Source organism: Podarcis cretensis (genome assembly GCF_951804945.1).
Source record: "Podarcis cretensis genome assembly, chromosome: 6".
Lineage (NCBI taxonomy): Eukaryota > Metazoa > Chordata > Lepidosauria > Squamata > Lacertidae > Podarcis > Podarcis cretensis.
This window is the reverse complement of record NC_137175.1, coordinates 13882450-13906962: the sequence shown is the minus strand read 5'-3', so window position 1 is coordinate 13906962 and position 24513 is coordinate 13882450. Positions and strand designations below refer to the sequence as shown.

Sequence of the window (24513 nt, the reverse complement as noted above, 5' to 3'; positions counted from 1 at the left end):
AGCCTCGGACATAAGATCTCCAGGTTGATGGACTGTATGGAGTGGACGGAAGTGTCTGTCAGAACCCGAGACCGGGGAGAGGAGATGGTGGAAGAAGATTGAAGATTTAAAGTCTATATATAGAAATATTGTAAAATTAATGAGTGACAGGAAAATGTTGGAATGAATTTTTATGGCCTTAGTAGAAATGCTATAAGGACTTAAGTTTAAATAAGTATACCAATTTTAATGGAAATAAGATTAAAAATATGTTAAGACATTTGTATGATAGAAAATGGAGAAAGATGGAAAGGAATTGCTAAAACAATTAATGGAAGTGGAATACAAAGAGGGAGGTGAGAGGAGGTCGATGATATAAGGGAATGAAAGTTAGAATATGGAAAAGGTATGATGTATGTTTTTAAATTATTTTTGTTTTGTTTTGTTTAGTTTATTATGTTGGGTGAGGTGTTGAGGTTGTGTTTTGTATAATGTGTTGTATTGTTTTACTTGTTCTTGTTCTTGTTCTTTTCTTTTGTTTTTCTCTTCTCTTTCTTTTTCCTTTTTAAAAAGCAATAAATATTATTTTTTTAAAAAATTGAACTAATTCTTCTTCCAACCCATAGTGTTGATTTCAATCTAATGGCTTCTGTTTTATTTCTTCTACAGACAATTGAACAGTTGTATAACATAAAGAGAATGGAGGCGCAGAGACTTCCTTGTCCTCCGGCGTCACTAAAAGATCAGCCAGTTCAGCTCTCTTGCCTTCAAGCAGTGCCAGCAGCATCAAATCTCTCACTGAGTCCGGTGGTCCTTCAGCCAGAACAAGGTGTCTCCCAGACTATATATCTGAAAGCCCTTACCATACCACTTTATCAACCTACCCAGGCAGAATGTCATCATCCAAACAACAGACTGCCCACAGGCCGAACCAGTATCAACTTAGACAGCACTAATATGCCTTTAATCGTAAGCCCAGTTTTACATTCAGAGGGGACAGATCAACTTCAAAAGCAACCTAGGACAATAAATATAATTAGTGGTTTATCGGTTTTGCCACAAAATCCTTCTCCATGCATGCCACTTGGAAGCCCAGGGAAATCCAAAAGTGCTGGGAAGTACCTCTGTAAACATTGTGGCCGTGATTGCCTAAAACCAAGTGTTCTTGAGAAACACATGCGCTCACATACAGGTGAGAGACCTTTTCCGTGTACTACGTGTGGCATTGCATTTAAAACTCAAAGCAATCTGTATAAACATAGGAGATCCCAAACACATGTAAACAATGCCAGGCAGCCCTCAGAATCTGACAACAGTAGTACATTAGAAGAGAATGAGAAGGTTTCTGAAAGTGTTGGAGCTCTCCAGGCAACAAAAGCCAACGATAGAAACTGTGACCAGCCAAGGACGGTAATTAAACAAGCCATTTCGGAGTCCACTGATGTGTTAACTAGGGAGAAGCACTCTCCTGATGCTTCTTTGCCACCAATGAATGCTTTATTCCTTGGATCTGAAAACCAGTGGATGACAGCGGACAACTATCATGGAGGGCTAAATCAGAATGCCCTTGAGAAAGAGACCATGAAAGATCCATTGAATTCGCTCCAGAGAAGAAAGATCCAGGAGCAAAGGTCTCCAACTGCCAGTAAGCACAGTCCGCTACAGAGGCAGCAAGCCACGTACTCGGAGAAGCTATGGGACAGCAGATCTCCAGACTACAAGCTGAAGAAATGTGAAAGCACTGACTCAGGATACCTGTCACGCTCTGATAGTGTGGAACAGCAGATGCTGTCTCCCAGCCCTCTGCACAGTCTTTGTGAGCACAGCATAGAGTCAGAAAGTGATACAGCCATTAGCAACCTCAGGTACACAGCAGGAAATAGCTCAAAGGTAGATTTGGCCGAGAAAGCACCAGGAGCCTTAACATTTGAGAAAAAGAAATTGGAGGAGCATATCTCAAAGCTAATATCTCAAAATAAAGCTGTGGTGGATGACACCCAACTAGACAATGTTAGACCCAGGAAAACAGTCCTGTCCAAGCAGGGCAGCATTGACTTGCCGATGCCTTATACGTATAAAGACTCGTTCCATTTTGACATACGGCCTGTTGACATAAACAGAAAAAAGAATCTTTCTCTGTTCTCAGCCAAGTCTATATTCACACCTGTGGAAAAATCAAAGCCATTGTTTTTTCACTCGGTCCCCACTCAGTTCTCTACGACAATTGATTGCGTGCCTGTTACCAGAAGTAACTCTTTGCCTTTTGTTGAGAGTACTAGGAGGATACAGGATCAAATAGATAGTTCAAAATTAACTTCTTTCGCTAGAATGTCCCCAAACACAAGTTTTTCTGGTTTATTGCATAGCAACAACTTTGCTGCAAGTACAGCAGGCTTTCCTAACAGCCACCCCCGAGCACTTGTCAGGCAGGTGGCAGTAGATGACTTACTGCTAAGTAACGTGATTGAATCTTCATCTTCTTCGGAAGAGATGAAAGGCACTAAAAAGCCTGGAGCTGGGGGGGAAGGAGCAAACGCAAAGCATAAGAAACCCAGTCAAAGGAAATTTAAAATGTTCTCTCAGGAAAAATGGCAGGTTTATGGGGATGAGACATTTAAGAAAATCTACCAGAAAATGAAAAGCAGTCAAATGACCAAGAAACCAAAGGAAAATAAGACAGATGCTTCAAGCATCCATTTGGATGCCAGGGAAACAACGAGTCAGGAGGGAGTTACTCTGCCAAGAGAAGGCAGAAGCAACACAATGGTAGCCATTTCGGCAAAACTGAATACTGAAGAATTGAAAGGCCATTCTATCAGTAGTCCTATATTGCAATGTGTTTCCTTACAGGAGAGTTCAAGGAGCTTTGCAGAATCAATGGAAACATCAAGTACTGTCAGTGATTGTGAACACAGTGATATGACTAAAACACTTCTTGAACACAGATGCAAAGAATTGGGTGTTTCAGAGGAAGGCTCAAATAGCAACACTCAGGTCCAGCCTTTAAGTACCAGTTGTGAACTGAATTTCCCACTTCAGCAAGCCACAGATCAAGAGACTGTTACCTCATTAAACACTGCTAGCTTGCATAATACTGGCTCAGAGGAGACAATTACACAAGAGAAATTTATTAAACTTTTGCCCCCATTAAATGATGATATTTTGACCTGCAAAGGAGAAGATACTGGTGGAAAAGAAAGCTTTCAACTTAAGCAGGGGGGCTTACCACCACACCAGTGCGACAGCAGTGAGCCAGTGCAGGCACTGCAAAAGTTACCCTCAGAGAGAAAAAAGTTAAAAGTGGATAAACTGAAGAGCAAAGAAAATACAAAACTAAAAGTCAGTTTTGGTCACAGCAGCTCAGAAGAGAGAACTGTGAAACCGCTAGATCATTACAAACTTCTTAATATGGTTGCTCCAGTATCAGTAAGTCACTCAGTTAAAGGAGAAAAGCAGACAGGAACAGTAGGAGTAAATGCATCAGGTGGCAACATGGAATATGAGGAAGCGGTCAAATATCCCATAATGGTTTCTAATAATAAGGGTGATGTTGCTAATCTCACTGATGAAGCAAGTGTACCAGCATTTTCATTTTCTGAACAACTCAAGGCTGGGATAAAAAAGGAGCACACCCGCAATTCATCTGCTTTACAAAAACTGACAGAAAACCCATGTCCGATGATAACGGGGACAGAAATGTCATATCAGAGTGGAGATACAGCACCACCCCACATACAGCATATAGTAGTTGATCAAGCAGCTCCACATCTAAAGAAAAATGAATTTCTCCCAAAGTATATCCTAAAATGTGCACAAGAAGCGAATAGTACAGACATGCCATTAATTCTAGCAGGAGTGTCAAAGGAAATGCCCTGTATTTCACTGCCCTGCACGTCAACTAACTCCTCTTCCCTTGCCAGTAACAATAGATCAGTTGGAACCAGCTCCACAGATGTATTTTTGTGCCCTTTTCAATTGGAACTGAGTCATCCGAACAGAACAAAAGAGCTAAAAGGGGAAGTACATACAACGCTGAAATCTCTGGTAGTTTGCTCACCAGCTATCCTAGAAACCACCAGCATCACAACTAGGTTGGACAGAAGATGCCATCCTCAGAATGTCAGGCAGAAGGAGAAGACGAAAGATGAGGGGAAAGGAGCCAATAACGGAGAGCATTTAGGTGATCAAAAGCTACCCCAGGAAGGGGATGGACGTGTGATTGTTTGTACATCACAGATGCCAGGGGGGGAAATATGCTTTACATCTATGTATAGAGGAGGGTTTCTTATATCTTCGGACATGACAGGGCAGAGTCCCGCCCTTCAGTTAATACACTCAGGGAACAGTTCGGTTCTATCTGTGTCTTCATTGGTGGAAAGGGCAGTTTTTTGTGGAAACACAGACACAAAAATCACGGAATGGCATTCGGCTGTTAACCCTTTCCCAGGATTTCAAGATCTGCCCAGCTGTTCGGCCGATAGTTCCAAATGCCTTTGCCATTCCTCGGACACGCTTTATTGCCATGTGCTCTGCACCCAACAAAAGGAAGCCTGCACTCTGTCCCAATTAAGTGCAGTTTCTCGTGCGGGAAACTTGAAAGTTCCAAGCTTGAATATATCCTTCCCAACTCTAAATGCGGAGCCTCAGTTAACGTGGTGTTGCTTATCTAGAAACCTCCCTCTTCCTGTTGAGCAGATGGAGAAGAAATATTCTGCTTATTCTTCCCTGCATACCTGCAAAAATGAAAGCATGGTGTCAAAATGTAGTCTTTCCTTTTGCCAAATGAAAAGTACCAAGAAGGCTGCTAGCCAAGGCTTGACGGCTGGGACCCCCAAAGCACCACTCACTTGCTTTTCACAGAAGCAGCAGATGGAGAAGGTAATTCCTTTACTCCCTTCCTTCCCAAATAGAGGAATGTCACATTGTACCTAGAATAAAATTGAAGAATGGTGGTTAAGGAGCACGCTCAGATGTTTTCTTGTTAGTACTTAATACTAGCAGCGTATGATTGATTCGTACTCTGATATCCAAGGGCCATGGGGCCATCCATGACAAACACTGGTTGATGCTTCAAAACATGGGGTGATCTCCTACCTTAATAGAGTTCTCAGTCACGGTTATGGCATGCTTTCCATGGGTTGTAGTATCTAACTAAGAGGTTTTCAACCTTTTTGAGTCCATGGCTCCCTTGACTAACTACATTCTTTCTGCAGCACCCCTGTGGGGCTCAGGAGCCCAGTTATGTCACCCCTTGCCTGCATAACTGGCAGCATCTCACCCCTCTACGAACACCTTTCCTTGTGGAATATACCCTCAGCCTGCTCACTTCTCCCCCTCTACTTGGGAGTCCTCTGGGCAGCTGCTGCTACCGTCCCTGATCTCTGAGCTCTCTATAGCGCTCTATATATGGGTTAAATTCTTCCATAATTTTGGTGGTTTAAAAAATTACATTTATCGTGCCATTTTGTTTTATTTTTATATTTGTAGCAGTGCTTTACAACAACTGGATTTGATGTGCTGTTAAAAGACATTCCAGAGGCAGAAGAGGCAAAAGAAAAGCTTAACAAAGTGAGAGGACTCTCAACCAGTAAAGGAAAGAGAAGCCGTAAAAGGAAAAAAATGAAGATCAGTCAAAAACGGTGAGAAATATAAGGGTTAGCTTCAATCTAATAGAAAAATCATTTTCTCTGGATATGTGTAGTATTTACAAACATGGCATGGTGGTAGCTCCAGATGTACTGTTCTTGATGTCTTTTTCTCTCAGAACAAAAGTGCATGTGTGTAACTCTGTGGGTAAAAGTTTCATTGATGGTGTTCTCGTTGCAACAGCAACTAAAATGTGAAAAACCGGACTTTGTACCTGGTCAGAGCTGGTCTTTCCTGATGTGCCTGCCTCGGGTGTTCCCCCACTGCCACCTCTGGAGAGGTTCCTGTGAGCTTCCTGAGACCATGGTAAATGAGGTGCTTCAGCAACCCCAATAAGCAAGGGAGCCATGCACAAGGCGGTACATTCCTATTTTGCCTCAGGTGGTGAAACGGGATGGGCTGCCCCTGGTCCTGGCTATTTATGATTATATTTGTCTCCGTAACTATTCTCTACTGGGACGCGGGTGGCGCTGTGGGTTAAATCACAGAGCCTAGGACTTGCTGATCAGAAGGTCGGCAGTTCGAATCCCCGCGACAGGGTGAGCTCCCGTTGCTCGGCCCCAGCTCCTACCAACCTAGCAGTTCGAAAGCATGTCAAAGTGCAAGTAGATAAATAGGCACCTCTCTGGCGGGAAGGTAAATGGCGTTTCCGTGCACTGCTCTGGTTCGCCAGAAGCGGCTTAGTCATTCTGGCCACATGACCCGGAAGCTGTACGCCAGCTCCCTCGGCCAATAAAGCGAGATGAGTGCCGCAACCCCAGAGTCGGCCATGACTGGACCTAATGGTCAGAGGTCCCTTTACCTTTAACTATTCTCTGGCTCCCCTGTGAAAACAAAATGACTGAGTTTGTAAAGGAGAGAGAAGAAAGAGAGGTGACAAAGAAGGTGGGAGAGGAGATAGCAAATAATAGATGCCAAAGGAAGTACAGATGAAGGTATCTTCTGCTTTTATACCTCAGCATGGCTGATAAATCCTGAAATTTGACGAGCACTGTTTAATTGCAGTGCTCGTATAATGTTACATAAGAGCTGCCATAAAACACAATGTGATTAGCCTGGGTGTAGTCCTGAATCTCATATCTGTAGTAACATCAGATTAGACCACGCATGAAGTCCTCCTTGCCATTTGCAATATGGTTAAAAGAAAACTGAATTAGGCCAAATGGTTTTTGGACGAGAATTTGCTTTCTGATCCTAACTGAATGAACTCAGACAAAACAGATGGTATCATCAAGAACACTTAAAATGAAGAATACATATGGAGCCACATTGTGACTTAGAACACATGTTATGTGGCTACCCTTGTCCCAAGTAGAAGATTAGCTGGCATTTTTGGCGTCATAGGCAACTAAGTTCAAGAAAGAGTTATGTGTGGGTTCGATTGGACACCAGATTTCAGTTTACAATAATGAAGCAAAACGTATGGGTCTTGAGGCCAAGTCTTCAGCAGGGGTAAATCGCCTCTTTGGTGACATTAACTGGATTAATGTTAAATTGCAGATATGCTTTCATGTGTGACATTATTGATTTCAAGATATTGGCAAGCACTATAGAACAAATAATGGCTTCATTACAAAACGGGAAAGGCAATATTTTCAGTATTTGTCATTTAAAGCATATTTTATCCTGCTTTTCAGTCATTTTAGAGTCTAAAAGGTAAAAGCTGGAATGTTAAGAACCTGTTGTCTCATACAAAAGCCGCATAAGACTGATGACCCACAAGATGTATGCTTCCCACTCTTGTTTGATCTGCTTCTGTGAACTGTTGTCTATCGGGGCTGGAATGTTGCTTAGAGCTGGAATCTCCACTTCAGCCACTAGGTTTCAGGGTGAACGTACTGCTGTACATTCCAATCTGTGCATGTCCCATAACTTCCTGCTGAAATCCAGTAACGTTTTATACCATACATGGTTGGGTTGGGTTTTTAAATTCCTGGTTCTGCTTTTTTTTTTTTTTTTTTTGGCACTTCATTGCAGGAGTTCCCCTGCAGATGGCAATAATGTGGTAACATTGGAGAAGCACCACAGAACGACTAATGAAGTAGAACCATGTGTGGATGGTCCAGTGTAGATCCATCACTAATGCACAGTTATTGCGTGGCATGTTGCAGAACACACCTGCACAAAAGCACCAATCTGGAAGGGCCCTCCAATGCTTGTGATGAGATGTGGCCCTCGGAAAACAAGGTCATAAAGCATTCCAAAGACATAAACCTGTATATTTTACTTTGTAGATATAAGGGGAGTTATGGACATAGACACATTCTGCTGAAAACCAACAGACTGGGCAAGCAACGCTGGCCAGCAAACAGGCCCCTGGAGACCCCCAAAAGGCGTCCCAATTCCCACACATCTGACAGCCATGAACCTTGTGGAAAATGGTCCTGTCTTCCAACAGCCTCTCAAGGTAAGGTTAGCTCTCCTTGACTGCTACAACTTCTTCCTTCTTCTTCTTCTTCTTCTTCTTCTTCTTCTTCTTCTTCTTCTTCTTCATTTTATTTCTATACAGTGGTACTTCGGGTTACAGACGCTTCAGGTTACAGACTCCACTAACCCAGAAATAGTACCCCGGGTTAAGAATTTTGCTTCAGGATGAGAACAGAAATCACGCGGCAGCAGGTGGCGCCATTAGCTAAAGTGGTACCTCAGGTTAAGAACAGTTTCAGGTTAAGAACGGACCTCCAGAACCAATTAAGTTCTTAACCCAAGGTACCACTGTACTGCTTTATATTTTTAAGAAAAATCTCAAAGCAGTTGACAGAATATTAAAACATCAGTAAAACACCAATAACACAGTCAGAAGAAAATCAAATATAGAGTATACAGTCAAAGCAACATAATTAACAGAAAACTAAAATATTAGCTTAAAGGTTTCAAAATAAAACATTACAAAGGAGGTCAACTACAGAATACATATTTAACACAAACAAAGTTAATAAAAAAAAAATCTTAAACATTTCCAAAAAATAAATAAATTGCTAGTAAAGGTAAAGGTAAAGGTACCCCTGCCCATACGGGCCAGTCTTGACAGACTCTGGGGTTGTGCGCCCATCTCACTTAAGAGGCCAGGGGCCAGCGCTGTCCGGAGACACTTCCGGGTCACGTGGCCAGCGTGACATTGCTGCTCTGGCGAGCCAGAGTCGCACACGGAAACGCCGTTTACCTTCCCGCTGGTAAGCGGTCCCTATTTATCTACTTGCACCCGGAGGTGCTTTCGAACTGCAAGGTTGGCAGGCGCTGGGACCGAGCAGCGGGAGCGCACCCCGCCGCAGGGATTCGAACCGCCGACCTTTCGATCGGCAAGTCCTAGGCGCTGAGGCTTTAACCCACAGCGCCACCTGCGTCCCCAAAATAAATTGCTAAGTGACGTCAAATATAAAACGCACATTTAAAACAGCACGATTAACAAGAGAATAGAATAAGCATGACACGGCTGTTTGGCAGGCACAAAAAAATGGGGCAAAATAATCCAGTAGTTACGGTTTGTTGTCAGGCATAGCGATGTCCTTCTGGTCTCACCAGGAGCCTCCTCTTTAGTGGAGCTGGGTGAGTCTGGACCCCACCCCCTGGCCAGATGGAAAGGGCCTTGTGGGGAGTGGCCTTCACGACTCACACCCAGGTGATGTCCCTCTGGTCTCACCAGGAGATAGTAATTGGAAGCACATCATTACTCCAGTCCAGCTGGATGGCTTGGTGACTGACCCCAGACTATTCTCAGGTCAAGTGCAGCTGCTCCTTACTGCTTCATGCATTCATGTGTACTACATGTGTTTGGGGAGGGCTCGTAGGTCAGTGGGAGAGTAGCTGCTTTCAATGCAGAAGGTCCAAGTTCAATCTCTCTCACAGACAGAGGCGGGGGGTACTCTGCCAGTGGTGCATGTCCCAGGGGTGTGTGCCAGCAGTAGGGAGCATCCGGGGTGTGGGTGTGTGTGTGCCTGCGGCAATGTCACCCCCCTCAGGGTTGGCACCCGGGGTGTACCGCACCCACCTCGCTCTGCCTCTGCTCACAGAGGGATGCTAACTCCTGCTAAATACCTAGTTCTCTCTTCCTGTCAGCACAAGATTTTTCACTTGTGCAATAGGACTCCCCATGTGTTCCCTACACCCTTCCCAAATAAGCCTTGGAGGGTTGGGGAAACTCCTAGAATAGATTTAGGGGACATGCAATGGCAATAAAAGCCCAGTGCGCAAGCTTAAATTGTTGTGCTGGTGGGAGGCTTACATAGCGCTGCATTGGATGGTCATGTTCAAGTGACATTCCTCCACAGCAATTTTCATGGCAGCTTCACTGTCTTTTCCTCTTAATTCATGGTTCATATGAAAGATAGCCCTGGCACAAATGGTTACATGCCACATTCTTAATTATGTTAAGTAAGCATGTAATAGAACATTTGCATTTGGATGCAGGTGAAAATTTTGGAATATGCCAATTCTTGGCCATGCCGTCTTAAGTTGCCAAGTCTGTCACTGTATGTACTAACACTACACTGCTTAAAAGGGATGCACAAGTATTCAGATTTGAAATGGCATGTCAAGGTGTCTGGTACCAGACAACCGATACCAAGACCGTGACAAATGTACTTGCATTAATTTTGAGTCAAGTGCAGAAGTACTTTAATTCCCATTGGGCCACATATGGTGCTAGTACAGGGATGGGGAACCTGTGGTCCTCCTGCTGTTGGACTACAACCCCCATCATTCCTCATCATTTACTGTGCTGGCTGGAGCTGATGGGAGTTGGGATTCAATAACACCTTGAGGGCCACAGGCTCTCCCTCTCTATAGCAGTGAGACTTCATGTGTCCCAGGGCCCCCACTTAACACTGTCTGTCTTTGAATTAAAGTAGAGGCTTGGGGCAGTTTCCATTTCAGCAGATTCTCCTTGCTTCCACATCTTTCCCTTTTTAATCATCTCTGTTTAGCTCTTTGGTACCGGTTTCCTTGGAGACATGAACTAGTAATTGCTGCACTAAGGAGTGTAAGCTGTTTTTCAAGGGATGAGTATCTACGAGGCCCAGATTTTCTATTGCTAAAGGATATATCAAAGCCAGCATTGCATTTGTTTCCCAGCCTTTCTCTTGATCATTTAGATTGAAACTATAAGGCTGACAGTATTACACAGGATGGATTTTACAATAACGTGCTTTCAGCTTCCATGGATGGAAGTATGAAAACATGGACTATAGAGCTGAGAATTATTACACCATTATTTCCATCATGTTTTTAAAAAAGGGTATTAATAGCTTTAATCATACGTTCCCTGGTTACTTTGTTTCTGTGTATTATTCCTTTGGGGCATTCCATTTTTCCTTCTCTGACTTCCAACTCATCTGTCATCTGTGAGGGCTAAAAGGTACCATTCCCAGATGTGACAACTCCTTTCAAAGCATGACACATGTTTCTACTCCCCTTGTTCCTAATTCTGGACACTTTCACCCACATTTGCACTCCCCCCTACTCCCAGCTTCCACTTTATTTACCTGTTGGTCTGCAATTCAGAATTCTCGTTCCTCTTCAACCAAACTCTTTGGCTGACTGAAATCTGATGCCCTTTTAAATGTGTTGTGGGAGGGGAGATTATTGGTTTGTGTTTGCGTTTGTTCTTATTTTTATTATGTATTTTGTGTTTTTATATTGTAATTTTAAGTTGTGAACAGCCCTGAGATCTCTGGATGAAGGGTGGTATACAAATTTAATTGATGATGATGATGATGTTGCCATTGAAGTGCAGATAAATGTTGGCTTTGGGCATGGTAAACTAAATTTGATAGCCCAGCCTGCCTCACAGAGATGTTTAAATACATTGATGTATTCCAAGACATCACAAGCAGTTAAGGTGGCAAAAACATCTACATAAATAAAGGTTTAAAATATTAAGCAACTGCTTGTAAAATTTCATTTGTCAAATGCATTCTGAATACCAACAGACTGGGCAATTCAAATCTTAGGTGGAAGCCACCTGGAACCTGTTTGCCCAGAAAAAGTGGAAAATGAAAATCAGCCTGCTAATCACGGTGTCTCTGTTTTCTTTCCAAACAGGGAATGACCAAAATCTACAGCAGGAGACATCTTATGCCCCAACTGACAAAGCTGCTTCCTCTGTGAAAAAGAACCAGATGAAAGAAGTAAGGAGTCATTTGGGAATACCTTTTCTACTCTTGGTAACTCAAGTAACATTGGACTAATTAAAAGCTGAAAGGACAAGTAGCTGATAAACCAGCCATTCCCCCCTGGATAGCTTTAATATTCGCAAAAAGCAATGGGATATTTTTGGCGGTACTCAACTTAATAATACTTAATTAAATCATTAAACAAACAAGTTAAAAGTACAATACAAAAAATAAAACATCAGTTGAAACTATAAAATCAAACTTAAATTAAAATGGCTACTGGAATTTTTTTTAAGTCTTCAGTAAGTACCAGAACTTCAGTAGGGAAGGGGCTTGGGTGACCTCAACTGAAAGTTCCATGAAATTGGTCCCACAGTACTAAACACGCTCTTCCTGGTGGAAATGAGTTGTGCATCTGAGCCATGAGTGATAAGAAAGACTTCAGTGATCAGGCAGGGAACCTAGAGTTATCCTCTACCCAAATTGTTAAGCACCTTGTAAAGTAACACCTGAACCTTGGAACTGGCCCTGTAGTGTAGGACAGCCATATAGACTTGTTAGTGCTAGAACTGTCACACAATGGAAGTACCTCTCTTCTCTCTATGCACCTCCCCTAATTTTGATCCAGAGGGTTGGAGGAACTCCAGAACAGATTGGGGGGGGTGTAGAAGGAGAGGAGAGGGAAAAGTTCACTTGTTCCGTGAAAACTTATTGAACTAACAGAACTACTTATTTCTTAATATTATGACAAGAAGAGGGGAAACGAAATGGTAGTCTTTTGTGATGGTCAGTGATCTTCCATTTCCAATAAAGATATTTGTATTACAAGATGAATTTTGGCAGACACTATGGCTATCCATATGAAAACTTATCTCATGAATGTGTCATCCCCCAAAGTTAAACAGATGCCATTTACAAGAACAAGTTGCATGACATTCCTTTTCCAGAAGGCGCCTACTTACTGCAAGCCATTTTGCAGTGAGAAAATAACCTTCAGCATGGACCCTTAGTAGACTTCTTGAAGAAATAAGACTGTAGTGCAAGTATGGTATTTTAATTTGTGCAACTTTCCCTTCCTCTCCTGCTGAATACTTCACACCATCTATAACAGTGAGTTTGGGACACTCCCAGAACTAGTTAAGTTGGGGGAAAGAGGAGAGGGAGGGGAAGTTCCATTACACAGCCAGATGTCCCTGCAGTGACAGAAAGAGTGCACTGAATCCTGCCCAGCAACAGCAATCCTAACCTCACTTACCTGGGAGTCATCACCATAGAATTCTGCGGGACTAACTTCTGGGTAAGGCTGCAGTCTGTGTAATTAAATGAGTTATTTAATTTACACAATGCACTTAGTGGCTTTGGATTTGAAAGTGAATTCAATGAATTGATAATTTCATCTCCTTCTCTGGTAGGAAGTTCCTGGGTCTGCTAATGAAAACTCCAGGGGCAGTCTCTCTCTTCAGATGATGCCTGCAGTTCCAGATGTTTCAAAAGCAACATATTCCTTTACACTGGCCACTGATGCAGTAGTGGAAAAAGCAAACACCTTTGATGTCAACGCCTTAGGAATATTTAAGGAAGAACCACAGCCAGATGTTATTTCTGACGATTGTTGGCCTTCCATTGAGCATTGCAACTTGGAACTGATAGTTTCAGGCAAGAGCCATTCACACAGCATTGTGGATTCAAAGGTTATTAGTCCTATATTTGTGGGATCAAATGCAGACTGTGATAATGTAGAATCAAAGCATCAAAATTTTACCGACTTAGAGCCCTCTGTCCATGTCACAGGAAGAAAAGAAAAACCCACAGGTGGGGATTTATATCCATCTCTAAAAGAGCAGCTTGCCCCCACCTTCCAAACTCCATGTCCTGCTTTGTTCAGATCAAATTTGCTTACTGGTACATCATTTTCAAGTAATCCTTTACATAGTTCAGGGCTTGTGCAGGAGACCAACATCTCTCCTGGCCACTGCAGTTGTACAGACAAGAACATCCACTCTACAAAACCAGGCAATGATCAAGGAAAGCTTTCTAAACCTGGATTTCCTCCTTTCAAAAACCCCTCTACTTTCATAGCTAGCTCTGGAACACTATCGAAACTCTACAAAAAACAAAGCTTAGAAGTGATGAGCAAACAAGCTCACGTGGAATATGACGACATAAGCAGCAGTGATGATGAAGACAGGCTGATTATAGAAATATAGTGACTAGCCCATCTGCTGTTGAAGATAAGGCAGGAGTGGGAAACCTTTTCTCAGTCAAAGGGCCACATTCTCTCCTGGGAAACCTTCCAGGGGCCACATACTAGTGGTTGGCAGGGCTAGATGCAAAAGGTGAGTGGAAGCAAAGGCTAAATGGGCAGAGAAATGGGTGTACGACTCTTACCTCTGTACAGCAAGCGACATTCCAGCTATGCAGAAATCAGGTTTCTACATCCACGCCTCTGTCCTGGCAAGCAAGAAGCATTATCTACCCCACCAAAAGGACTTGACATCAGAGAATAGGGTTGGCAATGGGAAGTGGCTTGGGGAAGAGTCCTGAAAGCTGGCCTGAAGGCCAAATTCAGACTCTAGACCTGAGGTTCTCCACCCGATATAGGGGCATGATCAATAGGAAGTCCTGTAAGGACCAGACAATTGTCATTCTGCCTTTATCCTCCACCTTAAGCGCAGGAAAAAACACACATTCTTGACCTCAGTTGGGTTTCTTTAGATGTGTTAATACTTTTATATGAAGCAAGGAAGCAGTTGGTCCCCGCATAGTAAACCAACATCGCCGTAGCTCCTGGCTTCAAGTTTTGTTGTAAGCTCAATGCTATTGGTCAGTCTCTTATGTTGATACAATAGAAGGCAGAGACCATGTGCAATTTGAGGCTTGACACTTGAGTGTCACCAACTCTGGAGTTGTTTTCCCTGCTGCTGCTTTTCTGCAAGTTTTTCCATCTAGACTTTTGCATGAGATCTGCACCTTTAAGACATCCTACAGCTTTTCCATATTGCATAAATATTCCGTGCTCCCTTGTGACAGACAACACAAGCATGTTTTGCTTTGTGTTTTGTGCCTTCTGAAATAGAATTTGAATATTTTATATCCCCCACTGCTCTGGTAACATGGCTCACCAGTGTTGAACATTTCCTGAGGTTTCTTAAATTGGAATATTTTGAGTTGTTTTCTAGGTTCAACAGGGTTGTTGTTCTTTTGTTTAAGCCCCAGGACTTGAATGTAAAATACCAAAACACATTTCCTTCCCCCCGTTTTTGTGCTAGTCCAGTCTTTGAACTAGTGCAGCAGCAAAACACACTTCACTGAAGATTCACCAGCTTCTATGTACAAAGTCCAATTGGTCAAATTGAATTTTTCTAAACTGAACTCAATTTTGTTATAACACTAATTTGAATGGATGCCAATCTTAGAACGCAATTGCACTATTGTATTATATTCAGGTTTTATATTTAGCGTTTCATATAGTTTTGGAATACTTTTTGATGCTATGTTACAAGGCAATGAATCTTTCATGTGAAACTCAGAACTGCTTGGCTCCTTGATCAAAAGAAAATTTGTAAAAACAAAACCCTGTAAGCCACCTATTCCTGCTGGCCCCAAGTCTGCATACCTAGGAAAGGCACATATTACTGAACAATAAAAAGCAAAGCAGCACATCCATAAGATATGTAGGGCTGAAAATGATCAAACTTCTTATTGTTCCTTTCAACTGTGTAAATGCAGACTTTTTATACTTTGCTAAATTGGTAACCACATTGTAAGAGCTTTGTATTGATTCTTAGTATACTGAATGTTGCAGGGTGGAAAAAAGCATACCAAACCTAAAAAAAAATATTTTTTACTTCTACTGAAGAACTAGTTCAGAATTACGTAAGCTCTGTTGGAAGGCGTGTAACAGAGGTATGCACTATCGTCTTAGAAACTTTCTAGTAGGTGTTTCTTGGTGGGTTTTACATATGCTCTGCAAATAGCCTTTCTATCTTCATGAAATCTTGTGCTTATTAAAACATTACCATAATTCCAAGTGAAGACTACAGTCATGGATGTTGGTATTTTTTCAGAGTGACAATAAGAGTCAATTCAGCTCCACTTGTTAACTGTAGCATAACGATCATGACTGGATGTGAAATTTGCCCCCTTTATTCTTAAATGACAACCTTGCATCTTGCCGTGATGCATAATGTACAATGGTTAGTCGACAACATTTGTTGAGCCTTCTGACCTTTTCTTGCTGAAAGAAAAGAATGCCAGGAGATGCTGCATTTACGCAAATCTAATGCACGCCTCAATTTTCAAAACCTTGAAACCCAAAAAGTATTTGCTGGCACCATCAAATCTAATGCACACCCTAATTTTTGTGATGTAATTTGGCCAAAAAAGGTGTGCAATACATTCAAGTAAATATGGTACATTAGAAAAGGTTTTGTCTCCTGTAAACAAGCCAGCAGGCACTCGAATTAGCAGTCTTTCTCAACAGCTTATTAAAATGAGAATACAAGGTATCTGAAATGATGTTTATTTAAATCTGAGCACATAGAGAAGTCCTTATGCTACTAGCACACAAGCTCCACCAACTGCTTTTATTTTTTCTTCTGCTTTTCTGCTGAAGAACTTCGCTTTCACAATTACAGGCTGTTTGGGCAGTTTCCCCTTGCCCAGGACTTTATAATAACCCTAAAAACATAAACAGATAGAAGAATCGTCAGCAAGCCCAGAAGGTACCAAGTTTTTCCCCCAAACATCACTGATCAGTTCCAATAAAACTATAAGATTATGTACACTTTGTGAAATATTGCAAGTAAACAAACTGTGCCTAGTAGGGAAGCTGTAGAACTAGAGACTACAAGGGAGGAAACAGAAAACAGCAACTTGACAGTGTAATGGAACATGTGCAATTTAAAGTGTGCTTGCTACTTCATGATATTCACTATGCCCATCAGCATGAGTCTCAGCATTTTTTAGCTGTGCATTCCAACCAACAGAATATTTGGGTAATATGGGGCAATTAAAGTAAAAAAAAAAAGTTGTTTGAAAGTGTGTAGTTAATGTAAAGAGACAGAAAGACAAACGTTCCATCTTTTCACCACCACCCCCTTTGGCTATACAATTATAGTATCTACAGACATACAACGAAGTCTCACCATATTTTTAGTATATGAGTAATAGAAAGAGCCAAGTCTATTGAATGGGCACTGCCTTTGTTTTGTTAATTGGAAAATTAGCTGTTCAAACGCCAGGGTTATGGGGTTACCGGTATCCTACAACTGCATTTTTACAATACGCAACATATGTCTATTTCACTCATAACGCTGACACAAGCCATGGCTTATTGCAAACAAGCAGGCTCCCAAAGTGGAGACTGTTGTTCCTTGGTCATTTTGCCCCTACACTACATAACACCATGGTTTGGTATAACATTCATCCAAACACAGGCTCATGGTTTAGCTCTTTCTGGCAAACCAACAAACGGTAAAACCTACAATAAATTTAAGTAATGCAATCACTTTTGAAATGAAATATAAAAATGCCCACTCTACAGACTGTGCAAGCCTGGCCTATAGCTTGGTCTCCACAATCTATGCCCCATCAAGCCAGATGCAGCCAACAGGTAGCAAATCCAAGGGACTGGCAAACTCCCATTTGGTCTGGGCAGGCCTACTGTAGTCAAATTATGCAGACCTTCCTTGGTTTTTACATGATAGGAAGCACATATAAAAGCAACATTTGGGAAGCTCTGCATCATTATAAAAAGTTCATTCAAAAGTTTTTGACACTTACTGAGCGCACAACATCAATTACAGGTGATAATCCGGCTGGATTTTTGGCATACTTTAGCCTTGTCTGCTCACTAACAAGTGTCCACAGTTTATCCAGGTTGACTGTGGGACAGAAGTGCTGGTTTTTCTTCAAGTGGTAATGTCTCATACCAACCTTTCCAAAATAGCCAGGGTGGCTAGAAAGAAAAATCACAAACTGAGCAACAATACTTGGGTTTATTGGATGACCATGTCTAGGTTTACTGACAAAAATATCTGGCACAGGTTAAGAGCAAAAGGTGTGAGGCAAACATTCTTAGTTCAAATCTGAGGTCAGCCATGAGCTCACAGTGCTTTTAAGTAAGCTGCTTTCTTAATACAGGGTACAAAGATGAGGCAAATATTGAGAAAGGAGAAAGCTCTACATGAGACATTGTTGCCTGCACCCTCATGCTGACCCACATCTCTTACTCTGAGGTAACCTTACTCTGTTACTAACCTGGTGGCTGACTGTACTATGCGGAGCACAGTCAGTGAATAAAAGTCAGTTGTTACTCTCTGAGCACTATAGCACACCATGATAACTGACAATATCTAGATGTGACTCTAGTCTCAGTTATTTGTAAATATGTAACTTCATTGTCTTGCCAAATTCTCAGGGGAACAGATAAAAGCATGAAAAAGATTGTGCATGACAGTATATCATGGACTGGAACAGACAGATTATTGCTATTCTACATGTCTGTGTACATTTGAAATAAGCCAGAATCTAGAGGCTAAAAAAGAAATTTGTGTTGAGCCAGTATGTTTTATGATACTAAGTGCACCTGAAGTCCAAATACAGCGGTACCTTGGTTCCTGAACAGCTTAGTTGTCAAACATATTGGCTCCTGAATGTTGCAAACCCAGAAACGTTCTGGTTTGCAAATGTTTTTCGGAAGCCGAACTTCCGACGCGGCTTCCACTTCAGTGCAGGAAGCTCCTGCAGCCAATCAGAAGCTGCACCTTGGTTTTCGAACTGTTTCAGGAGTCAAACGGATTAAGTTCAACAACCAAGGTACCACTGTAATAAAAAGTGGGCGAGCACTTTCATTTCCTGGAAGGGCCATAGGTAGCTCAGTGGTAGACCATCTGATTTGCACACAGAAGGTCCTAAATTCAATCCCTGACATCTCCATCTCCAGGTAATACTAGAGGAGACTTCTGCCTGCAGCCATGGAGAGTCACTGCCAGTCAATCAACGGTACTCATCTAGATAGACCAATGGTCTGATTCTGTATAGGGCAGCTTCCTACATTTGAAAACTATCATTGTAACTTCTTTGGAAATTTTTCTAATGCCCCGTATTGACCTGAGGTCCTATTTAGCATATTTTGCTAATATTTACTAAACAAAACAAGGGGGACCATCCAATCGTATTGGCCTCCTCCAGCACACTTCTGATTGTGCAAATTGGGGGGATTCTTCTTCCCTTGCAGCCTACTCCACCAAAAGAATTTGCTCTGAAAGGCTGGGGGGATCCCACTGTATTCCCCAAAACTATTTGAAATAAAATTCATTAGGAAAGCAGATACTAAATATACTTTACATAGACTTGTACTTACTGGCTTCCATAGAGCTCTGAGAAGCCACAAATGATGAAAGTTCAAGCTTTCCACAGCTGTTGCAATAAAATGCATGTATACTTTCCTTAAACACAGTTCAGTATTTGAAAACGGTATTTCTTAACTGCTGAATCTACATAGGTAGTTATATTTTGGTGCCAGGTTGTTTTTTTTTGGGGGGGGGGGTGTTGATGAGGGAAGAAATGAAGGGAAGTAAAGAAAAAAGGGCTAGCTTACTATTTATCAAAGTTTATTCTGTGGTGGTGCAGGCCTCCAGCATTACCACGTCCTCCAGGATGCTTTCTATGCTTACCTAAAGAGAAACATCAAACAGAAATATTTTTTAAAAACTTTAAAGCAGAGAAACACAGAAACACGCACACACACTGCCAGCTTAAATGTTTATCATCACCAGTACTTAAAGACCACAATCCAACACAAGATTTAGGCAAGCCTAAGCCTGCAGACACACCCATACTATCATAGAGGAGTTAACTGTCCAAGAATTTAGAGCACAACTTTACACATGTTTACTCAGAAGTTCCATTGTGTTTTCCCTCTAGTAAACATTTAGGAGTTCAGCCTTTGTATGAATCAGTGAACCTGCAAAGGATCAGGCTACAGGTCTGCTGTGTGATTAGCTGCACCCCTACTGGCCTTAACAGTCAAGGTCAACTTCCACTTTATGGCTTTAAAAAGCTCAATTTTTTTTATCAGGCTAGCAAAGCACTGAGATCTACTTTCTCCAGACCACATTTCTAGGAACTTGGAATTTCCACTTTCTAAAGTTATGTCATCATTCATGCTACACTAGCTCTAAGCAAACTGGAAGTATAATTAGTTACACAAAGCAGGACTTGGGACGGTAGTTCTTTTACCTGTTCATTGTTCCCAATGCCTGCCTAAAAATATATGGTTAGGCTACAACTGCTCCAGAGGCCATGTAGTAGATGCCATTTTGGGTTCTTAGAACAAGGCCAGAAGGGATGTGGGAAACCTATGCAAGTTTAGGCACCAGGTATGGTAAACCCGGTGCCTAAACTTGCATAGGTTTCCCACATCCCTTCTGGCCTTGTTCTAAGAACCCAAAAAGGCACCAGGTATGGTAAACCCAGGGACGCAGGTGGCGCTGTGGGTTAAAGCCTCAGCGCCTAGGACATGCCGATCGAAAGGTCGGCGGTTCGAATCCCTGCGGCGGGGTGCGCTCCCGCTGCTCGGTCCCAGCGCCTGCCAACCTAGCAGTTCGAAAGCACCTCCGGGTGCAAGTAGATAAATAGGGACCGCTTACCAGCGGGAAGGTAAACGGCGTTTCCGTGTGCGGCTCTGGCTCGCCAGAGCAGCGATGTCACGCTGGCCACGTGACCCGGAAGTGTCTCCGGACAGCGCTGGCCCCTGGCCTCTTAAGTGAGATGGGCGCACAACCCCAGAGTCTGTCAAGACTGGCCCGTACGGGCAGGGGTACCATTACCTTTACCTTTATGGTAAACCCATTTGAGTCAAGGAGTGAAGCAGAACTTGTTAATAAGCAATCCTATATTTACTATTGATGCTATTTATCTCTGCTTCTTCTATACAATAACCATATTGCATTTCATAACAGTTCTGACTCAAGAGCTACGCTAAATACACTTATTAAAACTTCTCTGTTACCTGTTTTCCTGCAAAGAGCTTCAACCTCAGATTAGCAGGGGGAAACCTTGGCTGAGATAAAGTAGGTACTAAGGAACTTCTTCCCCATTGCTTGTATTCATTCTGGAATGTGCAAGCTGGACCCCAAAGGCATGGTGGTTGTAGCTATGGAAAGATAGTCTTTGCTAGCAGCTAACACCTCAAGGACAATCTATCCCCATATGAACTGACCCAGATCATCGTTTGAGGTCCTTCTTCGTGTGCATCCTCTGCCAGAGGTCCAGAAGGGAGCAACAAAAGAATAGGCCTTTTCTGCTTGCCTGACACCTTTGTTGCCTGTCTTTAGGAGCCGGGCAAAAACATTTCTCCCAGGCTTTTGGCTAATTAAACCATCTATGGCCTTTTAAACTGTGTGTGTGAAGGGGAGTGTTATTGTTTTAGTTTGTAATTATGCTATATATTTTTGTGTTTTTATATTGTAAACCGCCCTGTGATCTTTGGGTGAAAGGCGATATAAAAATAAATAAATCATATGCTTTACTTCCATGCAACTAGACTCAGGAGTTTTATTAAAAAGGGGGAGAGCAAGCAGAAAACTACAAGTGTCAGACACCAAAAAGCCTTTTTTCCTTTTAGGTTTAAGTCACATGATAACCAGGGGAGAAGATTCCAAAACCCTGTGAAGCAACAATAGATTTAAGTAGCAAAACAGTTCTACATGGAAGCTGCTTCTACACGTACCAATACGACCATGGCCGTGGCTGACGTGACCTCGCAGTTTCCTGGTCTTCCTCAGTCTTGAAGGCTTGAGAAAAAGACAATACAACAGCATGTTATATCAGTGCCCAATGAAAGAAGAACAAATGTAGCATGATGTTTCAAAAAGCAACAAATGATTGGAATACACCAGTGGAGGATCTCCAGCTTGGAATAGTTGCTTATGAACCTTAATCAGATTTACAGGCCTGTTTAATGTGTGCCTCCCATTTACCTTTTCTGAAGACACTGGAATTTCAATGTTTGCTGTGTTATGACTGTTTAATGTACTTCAAGTGGTGCTTACCAGTAAATAAGTAATCTCATATTTTTTTCTCACCTTAGGATGGCATATACACCATTATCCTGATTTTATCCTCAAAAATTCCTGTGTCTACCTTAGGCTGTAATCAGTCCAATATCACCCTGTGAGCCACAGGGCTGTGTGGGGATTTGAACCTTGGTCTCTGCAGCCTGAAACTTTAACCACCATACTTGTACAGATACTATACTATATATGCATCAATATGCTATAGCGCTAGCCATACTAAGCTAGCAAGATAAGCCACACTAAAACTTATGTAAATAAAATAAAATAAAATAAATATACCTATAAATAAAATAAATCCCTTCAGGTCAGCGGTCTTTTCAGGCTATTACGATTGGATTCAATAATAGTATATAGGGATGTTCAGACATTCACCTGAATATGGGAGTAGAACCCTCTGCAACCCCTAATATCCCCATGTGCACCAGCCCTAACTGTTCATTTCCTGACCTTCCCATGTTGAGCTGAGGTCTGAAGCAGCCTTTCACTTGAATGTGCAGCTTGGTTTCCTGATTAAAGTAGGGTTCCCAATCAAGCAAACACTACTAAAAGCCCCTTCAGACCTTCCTCACTCAACATGGGAAGGGCCATAGCTCCATGGTAGAGCACACACAAATGGCTCTTAGTTCAATCCCTGGCATCTCCCCTCCAGGTAGGGCTGGGAATGATTTCTGCCAGTCCTGGAGAGCCACTGCCCACCAAAAAATACCCAACTGAACCATCTGACTTGGTGTGAGTTTCCTGTGTCGCACCTATTTGGCATGTGGTATATTTCCTAGTATACCTGAAGAAGCGTTTCTACCCCCATTGTTCAGCCCAGAGACTGAGGTCCAGCTCTGAGGGCCTTCTGACGGTTCCCTCACTGCCAGAAGTGAGGTTACAGGGAACCAGGCAGAAGGCCTTCTTGGTAGTGGTGCCCACCCTGTGGGACGCCCTCCCATCAGATGTCAAAGAGAAAAACAACTAACTTTTAGAAGACATCTGAAGGCAGCCCTGTTTAGGAAAAATTTTAATGTTTGATGTTATATCATGTTTTCTATACAGTATTCTGTTGAGAGCCACCCAGAGTGGCTTGGGTATAAATAATAAATTATTATTCTTAAAAGCAGGTAAAGCAACTCTCCCCAGAGGTCAACTAAGCAAACCTGTTCACCGACTCCTAGTAGGGACACCTACGTATGACACATTGCAAAGAGCAGAAACATAAGGCATTGGAGCAGCCTTCAGAAAGAAAACGCTTTTGGACCTCTACGCAAATATTTTTATCCCATGAAACACTCAAAAATTGCTGCAGGGTCTTGCCAGACTGGGACATGGGTGGCGCTGTGGGTTAAACCACAGAGCCTAGGACTTGCCGATCAGAAGGTCGGCGGTTTGAATCCCCGCGACGGGATGAGCTCCTGTTGCTCGGTCCCTGCTCCTGCCAACCTAGCAGTTCGAAAGCACTTCAAAGTACAAGGAGATAAATAGGTACCGTTCCGGCGGGAAGGTAAACGGCATTTCTGTGCACTGCTCTTGTTCACCAGAAGCGGCTTAGTCATGCTGGCCACACGACCCGGAAGCTGTAAGCCGGCTCCCTCGGCCAATAAAGCGAGATAAGCGCCGCAACCCCAGAGTAGGTCACGACTGGACCTAACGGTCAGGGGTCCCTTTACTTTGTCAGACCACTTGATGATGGTCTTTTTCCTCATTGGAGCAATGGCAAAGTGTTGCGGTAGATGCTGTACGATTTAGAAGTTTTATTCTTACAGGCGTGCTGCATACAGCAGGCCACCTGAGTGAACCTCACGAGCCACTTTCTAGTTAGTCCGGAGTTTAGGAGCCCCTGATCTAAAGGGCACAACCCCCCCCCCCCAGCTATCCCTTAGACTGAGAAAAGAGCAGGTCAGTAACAGATATTTGGGGGTGGGGCTGCTCCATACAAGACCCAACCCCACCATGGGCCGGGGGGGGCTTATTAAGAAAGCCGCGGGGAGAAGCGCCTGTCCCGATGAGCTGGAGGAGGCAGGGAAGCGCGTCGTGGGTGTTGTCTTTCCAACAACAACCCTGCGAGGTAGGACAGCCCGAGGGCGAAGGGGGCTCCGAGTGCAGAGCCCGGCCTTGAGTTCACTGTTAGTAAAAGTCCCCGAGAAACCTCCCCCCCACCCCCACCGAGAGGCAGCCGCCATTCCCTGGCGGCCAAGTCCCCGCGCGGCCACCCTCAGTCGGGAGAAACGGCCTCTGAGGCGCCCCCGCCTCACTCGCCACCTACCATCTTGGCGGCTCCAAGAAGATAAAAGGGAAAACCTCTCGCGAGATTTGACGGGAAGGAAAGCCCTTCTATCGCGAGGTCTCAAAGCCCCCCCTCGGGGATGGGCCTTGTAAACGATGCGCGCACGCGGAGAATGAGAATGAGAGAGAGAGAGAGGAGTCTCGCGATACTCTGGGTGCCGGCTTCTTTCGCGCGTCGGCGTTCCGTTGATCACGTGCCCCCCCCCCCAAAAAAAAACAAAACGCGTCGCGGTCCGTCAATAGCAGCTGAGAAGAGTCAGAAGCGCTTGTTGCATAGATCGCGGTTTTAGTAGAGGTGGGGGGAAAAGTGTAGAGCGGCACATGGGGAGGTCTTTCGGTTCTCTATGGGCTACCTGGTCCCAGATGCTGAGAACTCCTGCTCTCCCCCCCCCCCATAGCGTAGCCCCGCGCACGTCTGCATATGAGTG

General features: G+C 43.2%; 2 protein-coding genes across 9 annotated transcripts in view; one reads left to right on the top strand and one right to left on the bottom strand.

The window, feature by feature from the left end:
- ZNF831 (zinc finger protein 831) overlaps positions 1–15765 on the top strand; it is a 42544-nt gene extending 26779 nt beyond the window's left edge. For 6 of the 7 annotated variants that reach the window (XM_079978829.1, XM_079978823.1, XM_079978828.1 and 3 more), the window contains 5 exons: positions 649–4857; positions 5467–5618; positions 7860–8032; positions 11665–11750; positions 13148–15765. In XM_079978829.1, the coding sequence (XP_079834955.1) occupies positions 649–4857; positions 5467–5618; positions 7860–8032; positions 11665–11750; positions 13148–13942 (5415 nt within the window). In that variant the 3' untranslated portion in view covers positions 13943–15765. The remainder of the gene's footprint in view (positions 1–648; positions 4858–5466; positions 5619–7859; positions 8033–11664; positions 11751–13147) is intronic. The other variant, XM_079978824.1, reaches the window with a different exon arrangement.
- Positions 15766–16241: 476 nt separating this feature from the next.
- On the bottom strand, positions 16242–24191 carry LOC307217975 (large ribosomal subunit protein uL15-like). Of its 2 annotated transcripts, XM_079980093.1 has the most exons (6): positions 23966–24038; positions 23470–23535; positions 21472–21535; positions 19339–19414; positions 17520–17694; positions 16242–16415 (listed from the first exon to the last, which is right to left on the bottom strand). In XM_079980093.1, the coding sequence occupies exons 2-6, from the start codon at positions 23503–23505 to the stop codon at positions 16287–16289; spliced, it is 480 nt and encodes a 159-aa protein (XP_079836219.1). In that variant the 5' UTR covers positions 23506–23535; positions 23966–24038; the 3' UTR covers positions 16242–16286. The 2 variants fall into 2 exon arrangements, with proteins under 2 accessions (XP_079836219.1, XP_079836220.1); XM_079980094.1 differs by lacking the exons at positions 23470–23535; positions 23966–24038 and adding an exon at positions 24066–24191.
- Between the last annotated feature and the right edge of the window lie 322 nt (positions 24192–24513).

Excerpts from the sequence above, each read along its gene's own strand:
- LOC307217975 (XM_079980093.1), bottom strand. The coding sequence starts at position 23,505 with ATGAGGAAAAAGACCATCATCAAGTGGTCTGACAAA. Across the intron at positions 21,536-23,469 it reads TCATCAAGTGGTCTGACAAA|CCTTCAAGACTGAGGAAGAC; the intron begins GTAAAGGGACCC and ends CTTTTTCTCAAG. Across the intron at positions 17,695-19,338 it reads AGAATAAACTTTGATAAATA|CCACCCTGGCTATTTTGGAA; the intron begins GTAAGCTAGCCC and ends TTTTCTTTCTAG.